Source organism: Lepus europaeus, chromosome 2 (assembly GCF_033115175.1).
Source record: "Lepus europaeus isolate LE1 chromosome 2, mLepTim1.pri, whole genome shotgun sequence".
Classification (NCBI taxonomy): Eukaryota; Metazoa; Chordata; class Mammalia; order Lagomorpha; family Leporidae; genus Lepus; species Lepus europaeus.
Window position 1 is genome coordinate 173,346,196 of NC_084828.1, and position 20,002 is coordinate 173,366,197.

General features: G+C 52.2%; 1 protein-coding gene across 14 annotated transcripts in view; it reads right to left on the bottom strand.

Annotated features, from left to right (window-relative positions):
- Positions 1 to 5,996: 5,996 nt before the first annotated feature.
- Positions 5,997 to 20,002, bottom strand: part of LRRFIP2 (LRR binding FLII interacting protein 2) — a 143,281-nt gene continuing 129,275 nt past the window's right edge. For 10 of the 14 annotated variants that reach the window (XM_062216024.1, XM_062216013.1, XM_062215997.1 and 7 more), the window contains 7 exons: positions 19,222 to 19,323; positions 18,831 to 18,963; positions 16,912 to 16,961; positions 13,678 to 13,798; positions 7,911 to 7,990; positions 7,236 to 7,340; positions 5,997 to 6,813 (listed from right to left, as the gene is read on the bottom strand). In XM_062216024.1, coding sequence (XP_062072008.1) covers positions 6,703 to 6,813; positions 7,236 to 7,340; positions 7,911 to 7,990; positions 13,678 to 13,798; positions 16,912 to 16,961; positions 18,831 to 18,963; positions 19,222 to 19,323 — 702 coding nt within the window. In that variant the 3' untranslated portion in view covers positions 5,997 to 6,702. The remainder of the gene's footprint in view (positions 6,814 to 7,235; positions 7,341 to 7,910; positions 7,991 to 13,677; positions 13,799 to 16,911; positions 16,962 to 18,830; positions 18,964 to 19,221; positions 19,324 to 20,002) is intronic. The other 4 variants (XM_062216045.1, XM_062216039.1, XM_062216084.1 and 1 more) reach the window with 1 other exon arrangement.

The following is a 20,002-nucleotide window of genomic DNA, read 5'->3' on the forward strand; positions in this document are numbered from 1 at the left end:
GTGCCTCTCCTGGTCTCCCATGGGGTGCAGGGCCCAAGCACTTGGGCCATCCTCCACTGCACTGCCAGGCCATAGCAGAGAGCTGGACTGGAAGAGGGGCAACCGGGACAGAATCCGGCGCCCCAGCCGGGACTAGAACCCGGAGTGCCGGCGCTGCAGGCAGATGATTAGCCTAGTGAGCCGGCCGGCATATGAGTTTTTATACAAGTGCCGTGAAGAATTCTGAGGGTCTTGATGTCCTAGATCATGCTGTGATGTGATTCTGTCTATATTTTGGTGAATTTCTCTCATCAGATGATATATACTCTGTCACTTCAAATGCTTCTTAGAAGGTCCTGAACTGGGGCCTCTGCCTGTTGCATCAACATCCCACATGGGCTCTGGTTCGAGTCTTGGTTGCTCCAGCTCCCTGCCTGGGAAAGCAGTGGAGGATGGCCCAAGTCCTTGGGGCCCCTGCACCTGTGTAGGAGACCTGGAGGGAGCTCCTGGCTCCTGGCTTCAGATCGGCACAGCTCGGGCCATTATAGCCCATTTGGAAAATGAACCAATGGATGGAAGACTCTCTGTCTTTCTCTGTAACTAACTCTGCCTTTTGAATAAAATAAATAAATCTTAAGAAAAAAAAAGTCCTGGGGAACAGGAGGTCCTGATGACGTTCACTGTATTTACTCTATTATATCTTCCATACTGAAGATAATTTACTATGGGAAACCTTGAGGGAAGAAAACAGCCTTTATGCACTCTGTAACTGGAATCATCTTTAAATTAGCCCACGCTGATAATGGCTGAATGCCACAAGCCTCAAGAGAAACAGGTTTCCAGGGGCTTCAGAGCTGGTGCAGCGGAGGTGCCCAGCACTCACAGCCACCTCCACAGACAAGCACCCGACAGCAAACCGCTGCGTGTCGAGGTGAGCGCCCCAGGACCAGTGCTGGGGCTCAGGAGGGAGGAAGAGGAAGCTGGCAGGGCAGAGACCTGGGGCGGCCGCAGGAGCAGAGCCGCTCGGCCCCGGGACACGGCCCCACAGCTGGCGGCGGGCTCGTTTCCGAGGAAAGGGCAGACGGAGGAGAGCCGCACGGAGCCCACGCGCTCGCTCCACTGGGCAGTCCTGGCTGCGGCAGGATGCACAGGCCCAGCCCTGTGCGGATTCAGCGCAAGCCCCCGTGAAAACCCCGCAGCCTGCAGAGAGCCGGCGGTGGCCGGCCCATCTTGAGGAAGCTGTCACGGCTGGCGTCTGCAAGCTCCCAGTTGACAGTAGCCTCTGCAGAACCCATCCCCGGGGCCCTGACGTTCTCCCACGCCAGCTTAAAAATAGAGGCCGTGGCCCTGGACCTGGTAGAGCCACTGTGATGCCCTCGCCTTGCTCTGCGCTGCAGGGGACCGGATGAAGAACAGCAAGGGGATCCAGCCTCAGGACCAGACAAGTAGCAGCCTCTGCCGCTCAGAATGGAGCCGCCCCTCACGCCACCCCACTCGCTCGGCTGCCGGCCAGGTCGTGGCTCTGCCCTTGGAGCCCATTTGTGCACACCAGGATTTCCTGTCAGGAGTCCCGTATGCTCAGCCGTGTCTGCCCACTCGGAAGGGGCTTCACATGGTGGCAGCCAAGGGTCCACTCCCCTGCCCGTCCAGGCCCTGCATCCTCACGCCCTCGCAGTGACAAGGGTCTGCGTGTCCTATCCATCCCAGCACCACCTGGTCCTGCGCCTTCAGGCGCTTGCATGCACAGTGGCCAGTGCTCTGTGCACTGAAGGGTCTAACTCCACCCGTCTTGGAGCAAGTATCAGGCCCACAAACAGTGGCAGGGTGATCTGCGTGCCCCACCCATCCCAGCAGGTCCATGCATGGAAGCTGCTGGGCAGCTGCACACTAAGGGTCCAAGTAACCTCACTAGGCCCCAAGAGCCCGACCCCCACTGCTTTACTGGTAAGACCAAAGTGGCCTACCAAACTGACAGAAGAGACGTCAGAGAAAGGCCTTCGGGGCTGGCGCTGTGGCCTAGTAGGTGAAGCCTCCACCTGCAGTGCCAGCATCCCTTATGGGCACCAGTTGGAGTCCCGGCTGCTCCACTTCCCACCCAGCTCCCTGCTGATGGCCAGGGAGGGCAGTGGCAGATGGCCCAAGTGCCTGGGCCCCTGCACCCACATGAGAGACTGGGAAGAAGCTTCTAGCTTCAGATCGGCCCAGTTCCGGCCACTGTGGCCATTTGGGGAGTAAGCCAGCGAATGGAAGACCTGTCTGTCTCTCCTCTCTCAGTAACTCGGCCTCTCAAAGAGAGAAATCTTAAAAAAGAAAACGCCTCCAATCCCTGATGGCCCCTTTCAAACGTGGTAGAAACAACAGATATGCAGATGCACAAAACCAACATGGGAACACAAGAAGTATGAAGAAAAACAAGGCAAGACGCTCCGAAAGGAACAGAGCACTGCTTTAGTACTGGGCTACAAAGGGGGATGACAAAATGCCGGCTAAATCCAAAGGAGTGATAATGAAGATACCTGGGGAGGTACGATATTGACAGTCAGAACCGAACAAATCTAGAGATGAAGAACTTAGTAAGTCAGACAGAAAATACAGTTGAAAGCCTCAACACCAGTCTAGATAAAGCAAAACAAACAAGACAGGGACTCTGAAATACCCGAATCGGGGAAAAAAAATGAAGACAGCCTCTATTATCTGTGGAATACCTTAAATACTATCCTTTTAGTAGGGATTCTTGAGGGAGAGAAGAGTAAAGGCACAGAACACCTCTTTATTGACATGATAGCCAAACATGCCCCAATCTGGATGGACAGAGATACAGACATCCAAATACAGACGGCCCACAGGACTTCACATGGACAAGACCAGAAAACACCATCACAACACACTGTAGTTGAACTTAAATGTACAACACAAATGGTCACACTGCTGCTTGGGATGTCTGCCTCCCATGTCCCAGTGCTGCTTCTCCACGGATCCACCAGATGTGCAAAAATCAACAGAGGGGCACAAAAAAATAGGAAAACAACAAGGCGATGTGACGCTCCAAAGGAACGCACTATTGTTTAGTTTCAGGCTAACTTCTGGCAGATCCAGTTTTAGTGCCAACTGCTTCTCTTCCAATCCAGCTTCCTGCCAACGTGCAGGGGGGGAGGCAGCAGGTGACGGCTCAAGTGCTTGGGCCCTGTCACCCACATGGGAGACCCAGATTGAGTTTTCCCAGGCTCCTGACTTCAGCTTGGCTCAGCCTTGGCTATTATGAGCATTTAGGAGTAAACCAGCAACCAAAGATCTCTGTACCTCTAACGTTCAAATAAAATGAAAATAAATAAAATGTAAGGTACGACACAGAATTCTAAATTGACAACAGTGCCAGATCACTTCTAAGGGAACCCCACTCGAGTAACAGATTCTTCATCAAATAGTGTAGAGGCCAGGAGGAAACAGGATGATGTGTTCCGAGTGCTAAAAAGACCACCAGCCGAGAACAGTGAGCCCAGTGAAGCTAACCTCCATACCTGAAGGAGACACAGACTCCACGGCAAGCAGAGAAGGCGTTCCCCAGAGCAGCTTCACGAAGATGCTTAAGGGTAACATCCTACAGACAGAAACTACCATGGTGAAGACACGTGAAAGTATAACCCACCAGAACAATGGACATCCGAAAAGGAAAGAAAGTGACAAGACTACGCCGTTACTATCAGGAGTAACTCTGAATGGAAATGAACTAAATTCCCTGACTGAAATACACAGACTGGCTGAAGGGATTAAAAAAGTAAGACCAGTAGTACACTGTCTACAAGAAACTCACTTCACCAGTAAAGACACACACAAACTGAAAGTGAAAGAAAAGGAAAATCGTGTCCTGCACGCAGAAACCAAAGGTGAGGAGTGGCTCTGGGGATGTCAGACAAAACAGACATTAAAACAGAAACTATAAAGAGAGAGACAGAGTGGTCACCACATAACGAAGGGATCAGTTCAACGAGAAAACAGGATGATTCTGCCCATGCCAGAGCGCCTGGTTTGATGGAACACAGCAGCTGATCTCCAGGGAGGGGTAAGCTGCATTAGGACAACACTCCACTCTTGTCAACAAACTGATCCCTGAGAAGGCAGCAAAGATACAGCCGAGTTCAAGTGCACTGCGGAACACACAGACCTGGCAGACGTGCGCAACACTCCACCCACTGCACAGGACAGCTTCTCACAGCGCAGGGAGCAGCTTCAAGAACAGAAATGTCGTGAGCCACAAAACAGGGTTCACAAATTATCAAAAACAGAAATCCTATATCTCCTCTGACCGTAACAGAGTAAAATTAGATATCAAAACTAGAAGTTACAAATACATGGAGACTGGACATGGTCCTGAATGAAGACTGGGAAATCTTAAAATGCCTGAAAACTAATGAGAATGAAACACACAACATCCCAAAGTTTAAGGAACACAGCAAAAGCAGTACTAAGAGTACAGTTGATGGTAATAAACAACCACATAAGAAATTATAAACGGGGTTGATGCTGTGGCACAGCGGGTAAAGCCACCGTGTGCACTTCGAGTTCTGGCTGCTCCACTTCCGATCCAGCTCTCTGCTGTGGCCTGGGAAAGCAGTGGAGGATGGCCCAGGTGCTTGGGCCCCTGCAACCAGGTGGGAGACCAGGAAGAAGCTCCTGGCTCCTGGCTTTGGATTGGCACAGCTCTGGCCGTGTGGCCATCTGGGGAGTGAACCAGCGGATGGAAGACCTCTCTCTCTCTGCCTCTCTGTAACTCTGCCTTTCAAATAAACAAATAAATATTTAACTGAAAGGGAGGAGACCTTTCCAGCATGTTCCCTGAGGCCACGATTACCTCGCTCCCAAAACCAGACAAGGATGCAAAGGAAGAGAAAACTGAAGGGTTCCAGTGCCTTGCAGTGCAGTGGGGTGACGACTGCTCCCAAGGAGGTACCAGGCTCTCTATAAAGAATGGCAACCGAGGAGCCGGTAAACTCTTAGCACAAGGCAAAATAAGGAGAAGGACATGTTGGTTGTTTGGCGCATGGTCAGTTTATGCTAACATTCATGTACTGAAATGTTGCATTACACTCCTGAAAATGTGCAAGTATTACACACAAACCCAAAGTTTAAAAGCTTTGAGATTCTTGTTTGAAGGATGCTGTAAAAATACAAACTTACACTACTGACTGCCAAAATAAGCTACCTCAGGACTAGCCTGGGTCTGGAGCTGTGGCTGGTGGGTTAGGCCTCCGCCTGCGTCCCATATGAAAGCTGGTTTGAGTCTCTGCTGCTCCACTTGGAAGATAACAGAATCCCTTATGAAGAAACAGCGCTCTGACCTGGAAGAGGCTGGCACACCGTAATGGAGAGATGTGCGCGCTGTGCCACAGGAGCAAGACGCGCTCCTGTTAGAGTGACAGCAAAGGTGAGGGCCCATCAGCTAGCACGCCGGGGTGGGAGGAGCTTGCAAGGCCTCTGGCTGGGCCGTGCCGTGTGGGCTGCGAGAGGCATGGCCGGGGAGCTGCACCCAGACCGCCTCTCGCCCACTTGCAGCCACAGAACTGTTCCTACCAGAGGCACAGTGGGCAGGGAACCATCTCAACTGGGGAACCCGGTTTCTGTATTTTGAAAACAAAGGCCAACTCATCATTCCAAAGGGAGCAGTTACTAGAGACCATTCACTTTTGCTAACTTTAGTATCTGGTCTCGCATCGAAGTGGCCCTCATTCATTGGATGGCTTGCCCCTTATATATGTCTTCTGAAGGCGCAGTAGTCATTCCACAAGGCCACTCTGATGCTGAGAACACCAGAGGAGCGCGGATGCTGCCCAGGGGCCACGCTCGGTGACACACGCCTGCTGCCCTGGCAACCTGGGAACCTGTACTGATGAGCTCAGGGTCTTCACAGCAGTTCTGCATTCCAGTGTTTGCCCTTGAGGGAGAGGAAGCGGGGCGAGACAGACGGGCTACATGACTTGTTTTGAAGGCTCCTGTAACAAAATGAATGTGTCAGTAGCCAGTCCTGGTGGGCAAAAGTGTGTATTTAATAGACTTTTCCGGCACATTTCCCAGCTACCTGCCCTGCCCCTCCCTGCCCCGGGCTTCTCTGGGGGCTCATTCCACAGGGAGCAGCAGACGGACAAGGTGTGTGCCACGGCTGACGCGTGTCAGGCCTTGGGCGTCTCCTGCCCCATCCAACAGAGCAAGTTTTCTGTACACTCCCCGGGTCATTTTCTGTCATTTTCTTATATAAATTTAAATATTTTACAAAAAAGGCTTTTTCCTCCAAACATACAAATTTAGTTGACGATTCCCCACCGTGGCCGCGTAGCTTCTCTGCAGTGGAACGCCGACATTCAGGGCGCCGCCTCGTGAGCACGGATCACCGCGGGCTGCCGGGGGAAGGCACTTGTGTGTCCCGAGGGCTCCTGCTCTGTCCTCCAGGGCCCGTGCCGCGGCCCCGAGTGCCCACCACTGAGGCAGGGGGAATGCTGAGGAAACTCGACTCTAGGATTATGCAAATACAAAATAAAACCGCACGGACCAGGTCCGAGTCTAAAGTCAAACTAGAAACAAAATCCAAAGTCTTCATTTGTGAAGATCCAAGCCTGCTTCATTCTCTCATAAATTATAAAATACAAAGGTGGCTGTTTTAATGACAAAACTCAAAACAGTACTGGAAGGGGTCTGTGTCCATGTACAAAAGCATCAGCCCCTCGGGGCCCCCTACTGCTGGGCCAGCAGAGCTGTCCTGTTGGCCTTCATCTTCTCCAGGCGCTTGGCCAGGTGGCTGTTGGTCATCTCCATCTCCTCGATCTTGTCCAGCGCTGTGCGCAGCTGCAGACAGAGGAGCGCGGTCACGGCACGGTCAGAACAAGGCCCCCTGCCGCCCTGCCGCCCTGCCGCCCTGCGTGCACGTGGGGCAACGGAAGCCCTGCACGTGCGGTGGCCTGGTGAGGCCCCACCAGCCTCGTGCTTTCTTGCCCGTCAGCTACAGGTGTGAAAACGACACCGAGGACTGTCTGCTCAAAGCACACAAGTCAGAAACCGCGTCTGGACAAAGCTAAAGGAACGACTTTCTACTTAGAGCCCAACTGTGCAAAGCCCGACAGCAAACGTCAGTCACCGTGCAGGTCCAGGACCCACACAAACCGTCACTCCACCTCTGCTGCCGTGGACCGGCCCCGGGGCTACATTACTGTGCAGCAAGCCTTCATTTCCAGAGGAAACTTCCTTTTAGGAAGCACTAGAACAAGTACCTCGCGCTGCAGCTTCCGCTTTTCCGCTTTGAGCTCATCCTCCACCTTCTCCGCGTTCTCAGCAGCAGTTCTGTAGCGCAGCACCTGCCCCTCGAGCCGGCCGATCTGCAGGCAGAGCACACGGCCCGTTAGCAGAACCGGACACGAGCAGCCAGCACGTTCTCACAGCCCGGAGGGAAACACGGTGTCGTCCCAAAGTCCGCCTCATCTGACACAGGCCCCTGCGGGTGAGTCTGCTGTCTGCGTTAGCAAGCGTCCCCAGAGAGGAGCGCAAGTGGGCCAATTTCCCACATTCAGTTCTAGGGTGACCGCATTGTTGAAGGGACAGTAACACGGGGGCAGGAAACTCACTGAAAGGAAACATTTTTAAACTGTGAAACTCAGACTAAGAAGTTCTCTCATAAACTATGAGCTTGAATCTCTTGGAAAACCTACAAAAACAATCCTAGTTCGTTTCCTATGTTCCCAGAGAAAATGGCAGGGTGCAGCCCTACCAGGTGCTCTGTGGGGTTTTCCTATGTTAATAGAGACAGAGTTTTGAGACAGCTTTTATACAACTGCAAAGAGAGCCCACGGAAATCCGGGCACATAGAGGGTGAGCCACTTAGAAGCGCAAAGCAAATGCATTTTAAAGGGAATTTAAATCACTTGGTATCACGCAGAAGCAGTACTCACACTTTGCTCCAAGGTGGTTATGTCCTGTTCTGCTTTTGAAAGCTTAAATTTGTATTCACTAATTTGTCTATTGGCATCTCCTAGAACAGAAAATAAAAATGAACAGTGGTCATGTCCCAGATATACCTGTGGACCGTCAGGCAATGGTGCCCCCTGAGACTCAGGGACGTGCACACACGACTAGGGAATACAATGCACACAGAACTCACAGCCCTTCTGTTCTGTACGACCTGTGATACTGGCATCCATTATGAGCGCTGATTCGAGTCCTGGCTACTCCACTTCCAATCCAGCTCCCTGCTAACGTGCCTGGGAAAGCAGCAGAGGTCCCTGCCACCCAGGTGGGAGACCCCCCACAAGAAGCTCCTGGCTACTGGTTTTGGACTGGCCCAGCTCTGGCCATTAGGGGAGTGAACCAGGGGATGGAAGACCTCTAAGACAGACAGGAAGGAAGGAAGGGAGGAAGGGAGGGAGGGAGGGAGGGAAGGAGGAAAAAGGAGAGAGGAAAGAGAAAAGAGAAAAGAAGAGGAAAGGAGGGGGGGAGAAGGGAGGGGAGAGGGGAGGGGAGGGGAGGGGAGGGGAGGGGAGGGGAGGAGAGGAGAGGAGAGGAGAGGAGAGGAGAGGAGAGGAGAGGAGAGGAGAGGAGAGGAGAGGAGAGGAGAGGAGAGGAGAGGAGAGGAGAGGAGAGGAGAGGAGAGGAGAGGAGAGAAAACTAAATTAAATTCATCCTTTACCCCAAGACGTGTAGGAGCAGAACTTGGACAGGGGCCTGCCAGCCTTCTCTGCAGCCCTGTGGCCCGCAGTGCCTCCGAGCCCATGGGGCCCTGGTTCCCTGAACCCAGTCCTGTCCCTCCTGTCTCCCAGTTTTGTGTCTGCTCTCTCGTGCCTCAAGTGCCCTTTTACCTCATCTTGATTCCTAACTGACCTTCAAGGCCTTGCTCAATTTGTAGTTCCTCCATGACTCTCCTTAGTTAACTGTGACTTCACTTTCCCTTGTTAAATTTTGTCTGCAATCTTCTTTATATTTGCCAGGCTTTTAAAATACTGTGTGTGTGTGTGTGTGTGTGTAAGAAGGGCCCTGATTAGCCCTCCTAAACCTCTGTACCCAGCCAAGTGCTTTGCACATGATATGTACTGAATACTGGCTGAAACAAGTGCTTTCCACCAACGTGTGACCAAATGTAATGAGTTGAGCTAGAAAGCCCTGGATGTACGACCTAACTCATCAGTCACTTACATGAGAAGTTTAGAACTCATGGAGATACAATAATTCCCTCTAGAAATCCAAATCTAACAAAGAGCATCCTCTGTAATAACTATAGAATCATTAAGGCTTATAGGAAATAAACCCAATCTAACCTAACGGGAAATATTCAAATTAACACAACTTAAAAATGTTTCCGCATTTCCACATGACCAAGGTTACACCTACCTATGAACGTCATCTTCAGTACGAAGTTTTCCTAACTGGACATTTATTGGCACCCTACACGTAAGACTAGCCCCCCCAAAAACTGCTCTGACAGTGAGGAGAACCATTCCTATTGCTAAGCTCTAAAACAGAGGCTTCAGATTTTATTTTTTAAATCTTACCCAAGTTAACCTATTGATTATCAAAATGTGCTCTCCCTTCTCTCCAAACCACCCATTGCTTTCTGTTTTCAGAAGTGGAAGTCCCCTGACTCAGTCATTTCATGTTCTCTCTCTTTTTTTTTTTTTTTTTTTGGATAGGCAGAATTAGACAGTGAGAGAAGGAAAGGAAAAGGAAAAGGAAAAGGAAAGGAAAGGAGAGAAAGGTCTTCCTTCCATTGGTCACCCCCCAAATGGCTGCTACAGCTGGCGCTGCACCAATCCGAAGCCAGGAACCAGGTGCTTCCTCCTGGTCTCCCATGCGGGTGCAGGGCCCAAGCACTTGGGCCATCCTCCACTGCACTCCCGGGCCACAGCAGAGAGCTGGCCTGGAAGAGGGGCAACCGGGACAGAATCCAGCGCCCCGACCGGGACTAGAACCTGGTGTGCCGGCGCCGCAGGCGGAGGATTAGCCTAGTGAGCCACGGCACCGGCCCATTTCATGTTCATTTTGAAACTGTTCCACGGCAGCGTGTGGAGCAACCAAGGCACAGCCTTGAGCCACCAGCTGCCTGGGCCTCTTTGCTGGCCTCTGGTCTAAGGGGGCTGCTTACTCTGGTCCTTAGTGGTCAGGCACAAGCTTCTAGTCCTGCCCAGCTCCTTGCTCCCCGCTCCTCCCTCCTGCAAACAGCAGTCTTCCACAGTCAGCTGCTCTAGGAGGCAGGCACACAGACGGTGCCCCGTCCCCCTCAATGTGATTCCACTGCAATCTGCAAATCTACCCCAGGGGGTGGGCACAGGGCTCCCGGCTCCCACGTGGGAGATGTGCACGGAGCACAGGGCCCCGGCTCCCACGTGGGAGATGTGCACGAGCACAGGGCCCCGGCTCCCACGTGGGAGATGTGCACGAGCACAGGGCCCCGGCTCCCACGTGGGAGATGTACACGAGCACAGGGCCCCGGCTCCCACGTGGGAGATGTGCACGAGCACAGGGCCCCGGCTCCCACGTGGGAGATGTGCACGGAGCACAGGGCCCCGGCTCCCACGTGGGAGATGTGCACGGAGCACAGGGCCCCGGCTCCCACGTGGGAGATGTACACGAGCACAGGGCCCCGGCTCCCACGTGGGAGATGTACACGAGCACAGGGCCCCGGCTCCCACGTGGGAGATGTACACGAGCACAGGGCCCCGGCTCCCACGTGGGAGATGTACACGAGCACAGGGCCCCGGCTCCCACGTGGGAGATGTACACGAGCACAGGGCCCCGGCTCCCACGTGGGAGATGTACACGGAGCACAGGGCCCCGGCTCCCACGTGGGAGATGTGCACGAGCACAGGGCCCCGGCTCCCACGTGGGAGATGTGCACGAGCACAGGGCCCCGGCTCCCACGTGGGAGATGTACACGAGCACAGGGCCCCGGCTCCCACGTGGGAGATGTGCACGAGCACAGGGCCCCGGCTCCCACGTGGGAGATGTGCACGGAGCACAGGGCCCCAGCTCCCACGTGGGAGATGTGCACGGAGCACAGGGCCCCGGCTCCCACGTGGGAGATGTGCACGGAGCACAGGGCCCCGGCTCCCACGTGGGAGATGTGCACGAGCACAGGGCCCCGGCTCCCACGTGGGAGATGTGCACGAGCACAGGGCCCCGGCTCCCACGTGGGAGATGTGCACGAGCACAGGGCTCCCGGCTCCCACGTGGGAGATGTGCACGAGCACAGGGCTCCCGGCTCCCACGTGGGAGATGTGCACGAGCACAGGGCCCCGGCTCCCACGTGGGAGATGTGCACGAGCACAGGGCCCCGGCTCCCACGTGGGAGATGTGCACGAGCACAGGGCTCCCAGCTCCCACGTGGGAGATGTGCACGAGCACAGGGCTCCGGCTCCCACGTGGGAGATGTGCACGAGCACAGGGCCCCGGCTCCCACGTGGGAGATGTGCACGAGCACAGGGCTCCCAGCTCCCACGTGGGAGATGTGCACGAGCACAGGGCTCCGGCTCCCACGTGGGAGATGTGCACGAGCACAGGGCCCCGGCTCCCACGTGGGAGATGTGCACGGAGCACAGGGCCCCGGCTCCCACGTGGGAGATGTGCACGAGCACAGGGCCCCGGCTCCCACGTGGGAGATGTGCACGAGCACAGGGCCCCAGCATGCATGCACAGCCTGGATTAGCCCCCGTTGTTGCAGACACTGAGAGAGAGAGAGCCAGTGAACAGATCTCAAACTCTTCTTGCTCTCGCTCTGCCTTTCAAGTAGATGAAAATAAACAAGCATTTTTCAAACATAAATCTCCCCCTGCCTTCTGTCAGCCATTGTGCTGGTTCCTGCTCACCCTCACAGCTTCCAGACCAGTCAGCCTGCCTCCTGTCATGTCCCTGTCTTCATCTACCCTCAACACTGAAATGATATTTGAGAATGGAACGTTCGTCAGGAAATGTCGTAAGCATCCAGAGGAAGTAACAGTAACCTCAAAAGCAATTATTAATAAGTCATAATATGCTGTCTTTTTAAGGGGCAGGTGTTTTGCCCGGCAGTTAAGACCCTCCCATCCCATTTCAGAGTGCCCGGGTTCAAGTCTCAACCCCGCTGTTAAATCCGGCTTCCCGCCGGGAGGCAGCAAGGATGTGCCAAGTAGCTGGCTTTCTGCCCCGGGTGAAAGACCAGACTGAGCTCCCAGCTCCCAGCCTCCGCACGGCCCAGGCCCAGGGAGTAAGCCAGGAGATGGGAGCTCGCTCTGTCTTGGAGTGTTTTCTTAAAAACAAAGAAATAAATAAACCTTAAGGGAGGAAGTGCTTTCTATTCAGCCTAACTCAGAATATCCAGATGAGGGGCCAGCACTGTGGCACAGCGGGTTAACGCCCTGGCCTGAGGTGCCGGTATCCCATACGGGCGCTGCTCCTCTTCCGATCCAGCTCTCTGCCGTAGCCTGGGAAAGCAGTGGAGAAAGGCCCAAGTCCTTGGGCCGCTGCACCCGCGCGGGAGACCTGGAGAAGCTCCTGGCTCCTGGCTTCGGATCAGTGCAGCTCCGGCCGTTGCAGCCAACTGGGGAGTGAACCAGTGGATGGAAGACCTCTCTCTCTCTGCCTCTCCACTCTTTGTAACTCTTTCAGAAAAATAGATAAATCTTTTTTTAAAAGAAAATGCATCAAATACAAATAATAGAAGTTAAATGTGAAAGATTTAAAAAAAAAAAAAAGAATATTCAGATGAAAAGAATACAGAGTAACCAACATTTGAAAATGGGTCACTATTCAATGTGGAAAAGTATTCCCATCCATGAATTACATGTAACCATTATCAAAAGCTATTTATGGGCCGGCACTGCGGCTCAACAGGCTAATCCTCCGCCTTGCTGTGCTGGCACCCTGGGTTCTAGTCCCGGTCGGGGCGCTGGATTCTATCCCGGTTGCCCCTCTTCCAGGCCAGCTCTCTGCTATGGCCCGGGAAGGCAGTGGAGGATGGCCCAAGTGCTTGGGCCCTGCACCTGCATGGGAGACCAGGAGAAGCACCTGGCTCCTGGCTTTGGATCAGCACGATGCGCCGGCCACAGCGGCCATTGGAGGGTGAACCAACGGCAAAAAGGAAGACCTTTCTCTCTGTCTTTCCCTCTCACTGTCCACTCTGCCTGTCAAAAAATAAAAAATAAAATAAAATAAAAAGCTATTTATGTATGAATGGCTGCTGCAGTTTCCCTCCTATGGAAAATTGTGTGACTACAATGAACATTTAAAAATATCATATGGGGGAGAAAAACTGGAATAGCCTGGTGAACTGAACAGGCTAGACTCTGGCCGTGTTTGAAATTCCATCCAATAAGGATGAACTGGGCTAAGGAGAATACGTCTAGGAGAATCCTGAAACTCCACAGCAGTGTGAGTGAGTTGCAGACACACCCCTCCACTGGCCGAGGTGAATTCCACAGCAGCCGCGCACTGGGGGCGCCGCTGCAGGGCCTGGAGGATGGCAGACGCACGGCGTGGAGAAGACAGTGTCGGGCTGCCAGAGCACTACCCTACTCGCTAAAGGGTCCTGGGGTAAATGTGCCAAGGAGAGCAGAGCAGTGAGTTCCTCCTCCCATCCACCAGAGCGCACAGGCCGCGACAGCTGTCTCTCCAGCCCAGGACCGGCCATCCACACAAGAGCTCCTCCTGAGGAGAAGGCGCGGCCCCTCTGGGACAGGTCTGCCCCGCACCTACTCTGCATCTCGATCAGCTGCAGGTCGGAGCCGTTCTGCAGTCCCGCCAGGTCGCCGGCCGTGCCGTCGCTCCTGGAGCACTTCTGCCGTTCCTCCTCTAACTGCAGCTTCAGCTTCCTAACCTGAAACGCAAACCCAGGTCATCAGCAAGCTCCAGTCTCTCAGAGGAGGCGGACACATACCAGAGTGGTCCTGTCATGGAACAAGGCAGATCATCGTTATCAGCCACTCAGATTATTCAGTCATGCAAACTAGGTGCTAGAGAGAAGCTGTGGACACATATCCAAAGGAGTGAGCCCAAGAACCACATTTTATTAGTTGTCTATGTCTAGGGAAAAGCGCATCTTTGGGATACTGTTATTTTTAATGAAGATCGCAAATTCCATGAGCAGTTAGATTTGGGGGGTTTCGTTTTACAGATGGACTAAATACACATTTTTTTAAAAAAGACATTCACAGTCATCACGATGCGGCGGCTGAAGCCACTGCCTGCGATGCTGCCGTTACAGATGAGTGCCAGCTCAAGTCCAGAGATCTCTCTACCTCTACCCCCGAAGGAAGAGACACAGAGACAGAGGTCTTCCATCCACTGGTTCACTCCACAGCTGCAATGACCAGGCCTCAGCCAACGTGAAGCCAGGAGTCTGGAACTCCATCTGGTCCCCAACGTGGGTGCAGGGGCCCACACACTTGGGCTGTCTTCTGCTGCTTTCCCAGGCCACAGCAGAGAGCTGGATTAGAAGTGGTGCAGCCGGGACTCAATCTGGCACTCATATGGGATGCCGACATCACATGCAGCAACTTAACTCAGTGTGCCAACCCCAACCTGAAACCTGCTTTTTCCCTGCACCAGCGTGGGAGACCCGGAGGAAGCTCTTGGCCCTGATCGGCGCAGCTCCGGCCATTGCGGCCATCTGGGGAGTGAACCAGCGGATGGAAGACCTCTCTCTCTCTCTCTCTCTCTTTCTCTACCTCTCCCTATAACTCTTTCAAATAAAATAAAATAGATCTTTTTAAAAAATACAGGTTTACGTATACAGAAATAACTGTAAACACACAGGTAGCTTTCCACTTCTGATCTCCACCAGTGGCAGAGGGCAAGCCTCAGCACTAAGACTCATTCTGGCACCCCTCCCACAGGGAAGGAGTGAGCTCTGCTACGTGCACGCTCCCAGACATCTCTGCCCTCTAACACACACACACACACACACAGACACCGCCATCTGCCTTGGGGGAACCAGGACTCGCCCAGTATCCCCGTCACTGCGATTTCTGTCTCGAAAGGGCCAGCTTTCCCTTCCTGCACTCTTCCCACAGGCCCTGGACGGCCCCCACCCTTCGTCTCCTGGCCCTCCCCAGTGCCTAGAACCCTCCAGAGGGATCGGCCGCCGTCGGCAACAACCCTCCGTCCAGGCTCTTCTCTGTGCACTCCCTTCACCCCAGTGCTCCAACAGAAACCTGTCTCCCTTTGGCATCCTGCTGTTGCTGGAGCTCCCCCAGGCTTGGGCTGGTTTTTGTTTTAAGGCCACCACCTTTACTACCAAGCCTGCAAATAGAATAGATGTCCTCTTGCTTTCTCTGTGTCGCCGAGCCATTTCCCCTGCATCCTAAATCCTACTTCCTACTCTCACCTCTTGACATCATATAGACCACCTGCCTCCCACTGCCCCACCCACTCCTTCACCACTGTCACTTCCCACTGGTACTGTCAAGACATCCACCTGACTTAGTTCCTAAGTAGAGGATCTCCTCTACAGCTGACAGCCTTGCCATCTATCCCTTCTGCCCTCAGCCACTCACTCCCACAGTCCATCCCTACACACCGTCCCTACACAGCTGATTTCCTACACGATCATCTCTACAGTCAGAGCTCACTCCCTCTGGACCCAACCACCGTTCCGCTCCAGCAGTACCTCTCACCCAGGGGTGCCGGGATGTGTTCCTGCCTGTCCCCTCAACCCTGCTCCCCCAGGCCCATCCTTACTGTCTCTCTAAAACCCCCCTCACCCAGGCCCATCCTTACTGTCTCTCTCACACTCCCCCCTCCTCACCCAGGTCCATCCTTACTGTCTCTCTCTCACTCTCCCTCCTCCTCACACAGGCCCATCCTAGTGAGATAAGACTATAGGACAGAAGCTTCCAGAAGGGGGAAAAACAGGTCACATCCAAAAGCTCAAAAATTTAAAATGTCCTTGAAATTTTTAACAGTCATACTAGAAGCAAGAGGACCATGAAGAAATGTCTTCTGAAGGAAAAATGACCACAACCCAGAATCCTGTAGGCAGCCGAACGATTACCCAGGGGAATGTGAACAGCCTTCCAGGCCTGCAGTCCTGAGACTCACAGCCCACATGCCCGTTTCCCAGTAAGTTCCTGGAAGATGTGCCAACACGAGAATAAATAGAGGGCATAACAGTGAGAAAAGGGAAGCGAACCTCAATCCCAGGCAGGAGAAACCCCTGGGTGCCAGCAACAGTGATGCCCCCGCACCAGGCAGGCCGTCAGTCTGAGCGGGAGTCAGCTGCTCCAAGACTCACCACACGGGGCCAGCAGAATGACCCGATGCCTCGGCAGACATCAGGCGGATGGAAGCCGCTGCTGCCGCCTCTGCAGTGAGTGAGTGATGTGCAGGTAGAGAACCAGGCAAGTGGAAAGATGGTGCTCACCTCACAGAAAATGAGTGATTGTGAAAGAAGTGAAAGGCGACCTCAGAACGCAGAACGGCTCCCCTAGGACCTGGCTGAAAAGTTCTAATGACATACACAGCCTGGAATGACACTTCCTTTATTAGGAGCAGATGGGAATGGGAAAGACACATATGTATGGCTGGGATCGGACAGGAAAGACGGCTAAGCTCATCTCCCCAGAGGGATGTCCACAGAGAATGCCTACAACACAAGTCACGCTACACAGAGCTACACGAGGACAGCACACACCAAGAGACTCAGATTAAAGAATGGAACAGGCATGCTCAGGAGTACGCGTGAAGGAGTCTCCCAGGAGACTGCTGTCTTCACAGCAAACTTGGTAGAACTATAGAAGTTATTAGACTGAATATCTTTAAATTTAAAAAATGGGAAAGAAGCAAAATAAGAATTTTTTATCCTTTAAATCTCACTCGAATATCAATGTTTGAAATAAGCACAATTCTTTCTAAAAAACATTCCAGTTAGCCAACATTTTACAATATAATGTCATTAAACTTAATATTACCTCCAAGTAAGAACCTTCTTACCTGTGACAGTAGCTCCTCCTTTTCCCCAGCAAGTTTTCGTAGCCTTACATCTAAAACAAATGTAAAAGGTTGTGAACTAAATTTGTAATGAAGAATAATAAACTATGAAAAATAATTCTTCAAATTCATAAACAGCAAGTATTATCTGATCAATTACATTATAGCTCTGAATATCAAAAGAAATAAAGGCTTTAATGCAATTACAGAGGAATACTTAATTTGTCGGGGCACCAAATACATTTGCTCCCCAAAACATTCTCCCACTTTCTTTAAGACAAGCCAAAGTACAAGAGATGAGCTTCGTGTTTTAAAAATCTGCATGCTTTCACCAGAACGCAGACAACTCAAATGCCATGGCTGCTGTCCCAAGCTCAAGCCCTGACTCGGCGAGGGCAATCAAAGCACCTGAAAGTAGACAGAGGGGACCAGAGCTGTGGCGCAGCAGGTAGGGCCGCTGCCTGCAGTGCCAGAATCCCATATGGGCGCCGGTTCGAGTCCTGGCTGCTCCTCTTCCAATCCAGCTCTCTGCTATGGCCTGGGAAAGCAGTAGAAGATGGCCCAAGCCCTTGGGTCCCTGCACCCACATGGAAGACCCAGAAGAAGCTCCTGGCTCCTGGCTTGGATCAGTGAAGTTCCAGTTGTTGTGGCCCATTGGGAAGTGAACCAGCAGATGGAAGGCCTCTCTGTCTCTCCTTCTCTGTCTGTGTAACTCTTTCAGATAAAGAGATCTTAAAATAGATAAATAAATAAAGCAGACAGAGTGGGACAAGGCACAGGAAGAAGAGGGAGCTGGACTAAAGAAAACAGAGGAATACAATGCTGCAAATGGCAAAGTCCCACAAAGCCAGCAGAGGGAGGGGAGGGGACCAACTCTAAGATGTGGTCCAAGGGCGAATCTGAGGTTTGGAAGCAGGATGCTGAGGGTTGGCTCCTGGCCTGTCAGACGAAAGGGCTGCTTCTTCACAAGCTGCATTAAAATAGGCCCCTTGGGCTGAGGAAAGCAGCAGCTGACACTTGGCCAACCAACCCCCACCACCAATCAGGATCAGGGCCAAACTAAGTTCTGGTTTCTCGGGCAGCTTCCACACATGGAGAGGTCCGTTCTCTAGATCTCTCATGCTCACCAGCACCCTCTGCTTCACTGAAGTGCTCTACAATTAAACTTCCAGAATTGTGCACATCAGACAATTGTGCTTGCTAACTTCAAATGGTTTTCAGCCTCCACTGTTACAGTGTCTCATACTCCTCCAGGCAACCTATGCATACATGAACACAAGCTGGAAAAGACTGTTTCTTCTTGAACAAAAGTGAGGTGATGATACAGTATCTGTGTCATTTTTCTTCCTCTAGTGGAGGGTTCTGGGCTGCGATGGTTGGCCCCCTTTGTGGCTGCCAGGGGCAGGTATCATTAACCCCTGAAAAGGTTGAATTTAAGAGGCTTAGACTATCATAGGCTTAGAAACCCTGCTCTGGATGTCACACTCCTCTGACGTCCGTCTTCCTGCTGCTCTGTTTTGTGCATTCAGAAACGTGCAGGCAAAGGGCTACAGAGCTCTGGGACAAGCAGTGGGAGAAGATACTTAAAACACACGTGGGAAGGGTTTTGCCAGCCCACTGCTTCCCTGGGATGGGAGTGCTAGACGGTCTCTGCAGGAAGTTTGCAGAAGTGAAAAGGCAATTCATGTAAACCCACGGTGCTTCTGCCCAGAGGACCCACAGCTGTACTTACCGTGACCCAGCTGCTACTTCCCCAAGGCCAAAGGTGTCTGAACACAAAGTGCCCGGATTCTTCCAGTTAAGCGTCAAGGTCAGTCTCAGGCCTTACACTGTTTGTATTTTCCAAGCTGGGATGTTGACGACAAGCTGGAAGCCCGATAGGGCGACATTAACCCAAGTCAACAGAACAGGCAGTGTCTTACCTAGTGGCCCTTCGCCTGCTGACTCCAAGACCTGAGCAGCTTCCTGAGACACAACGGTGATGGCGCCAACCATTGGTTCATGATTGACATCACCATTGGGAGTGCCATCGGGAATTATAACTAAACCATGTTTCTGTGGGAAAGAAAAAACACACCATCACAAACGATGGCCCACGCAAAGCAGTAAATTCTGTGAGGTCACTCTGCAACAATACATGCTTGCCACAGCACAACCTGGTTAGAATCAGTATGTGAAAAAGAGCTCTGTGGAAAAACAAACACCTACCAGATCTGAACAGGGGAACAGACACTGCTGGTGGGCTGTGGCACAGAGAGGCACCAGGACGAGAGAAGACAGACAGAGGACAGCTGCGGGCTCATGCTAACGTACCTCTCCGGTCTGCACTGTCTCCCGCAGGTCAGCCAGCTCCTCTCGGAGCGCATCGCGCTCATCCCTGAGGCAGGCAGCGTGTTCCTTCTGTTTCTCTAGGGCCTGGTTTTAGGCGGGGTAGCAAGGGAAAGAACGGCACAGAACAGAGCAGGTGAAAGGTAACTAATTCCAACCAGCAGAGATAAGGGCATCAAAAAGCAAGGAAGCAGTTAAAGCTTGGAAACCAGCAGTCAGGGAGAGAAGAAGCACAAGTGTGTAAGAGCACACAGCTCTAGAAGAGTCTACACAGAAAGTGGTCCTCGTGCATCAACTTGGCAAGAACACGTTCCCTTCCAGTCATCAAAAAAAATTTAAAGCAAAAGGAAGACGAACAAAGTAGAAAGAGTTAAAAGTATTTCCTTACTGACCTCCTCAGCACATTTTCACTTGGTGAACAAAATATGTTATGTTTAAGTAAAATCACTTATTCAAGAATATACCTGATTTAAAAAAAATAAGAGATTCAGGGAAAAATAGTATATACAAGGTATTTTAATTAAATATTGGCTGTATGATTGTTTGCCAAATACTACAGCAAAGTACTCAAATACCAATTAATTTAAAATAACTCCTCTTCAAAAGGATTCTCCAGAATCTACTTCTGTGACTTTAGTTAAATACAATTAAGATTCATTTGGTTTTCTGATACATTTTCAAATTTTGAAAAACAAAAACAAAATGAATAGAGCCCAGCTGTGGCGGGGACAATTATGGGTTTTAGTATCCAGATTTCGGGTCCTGG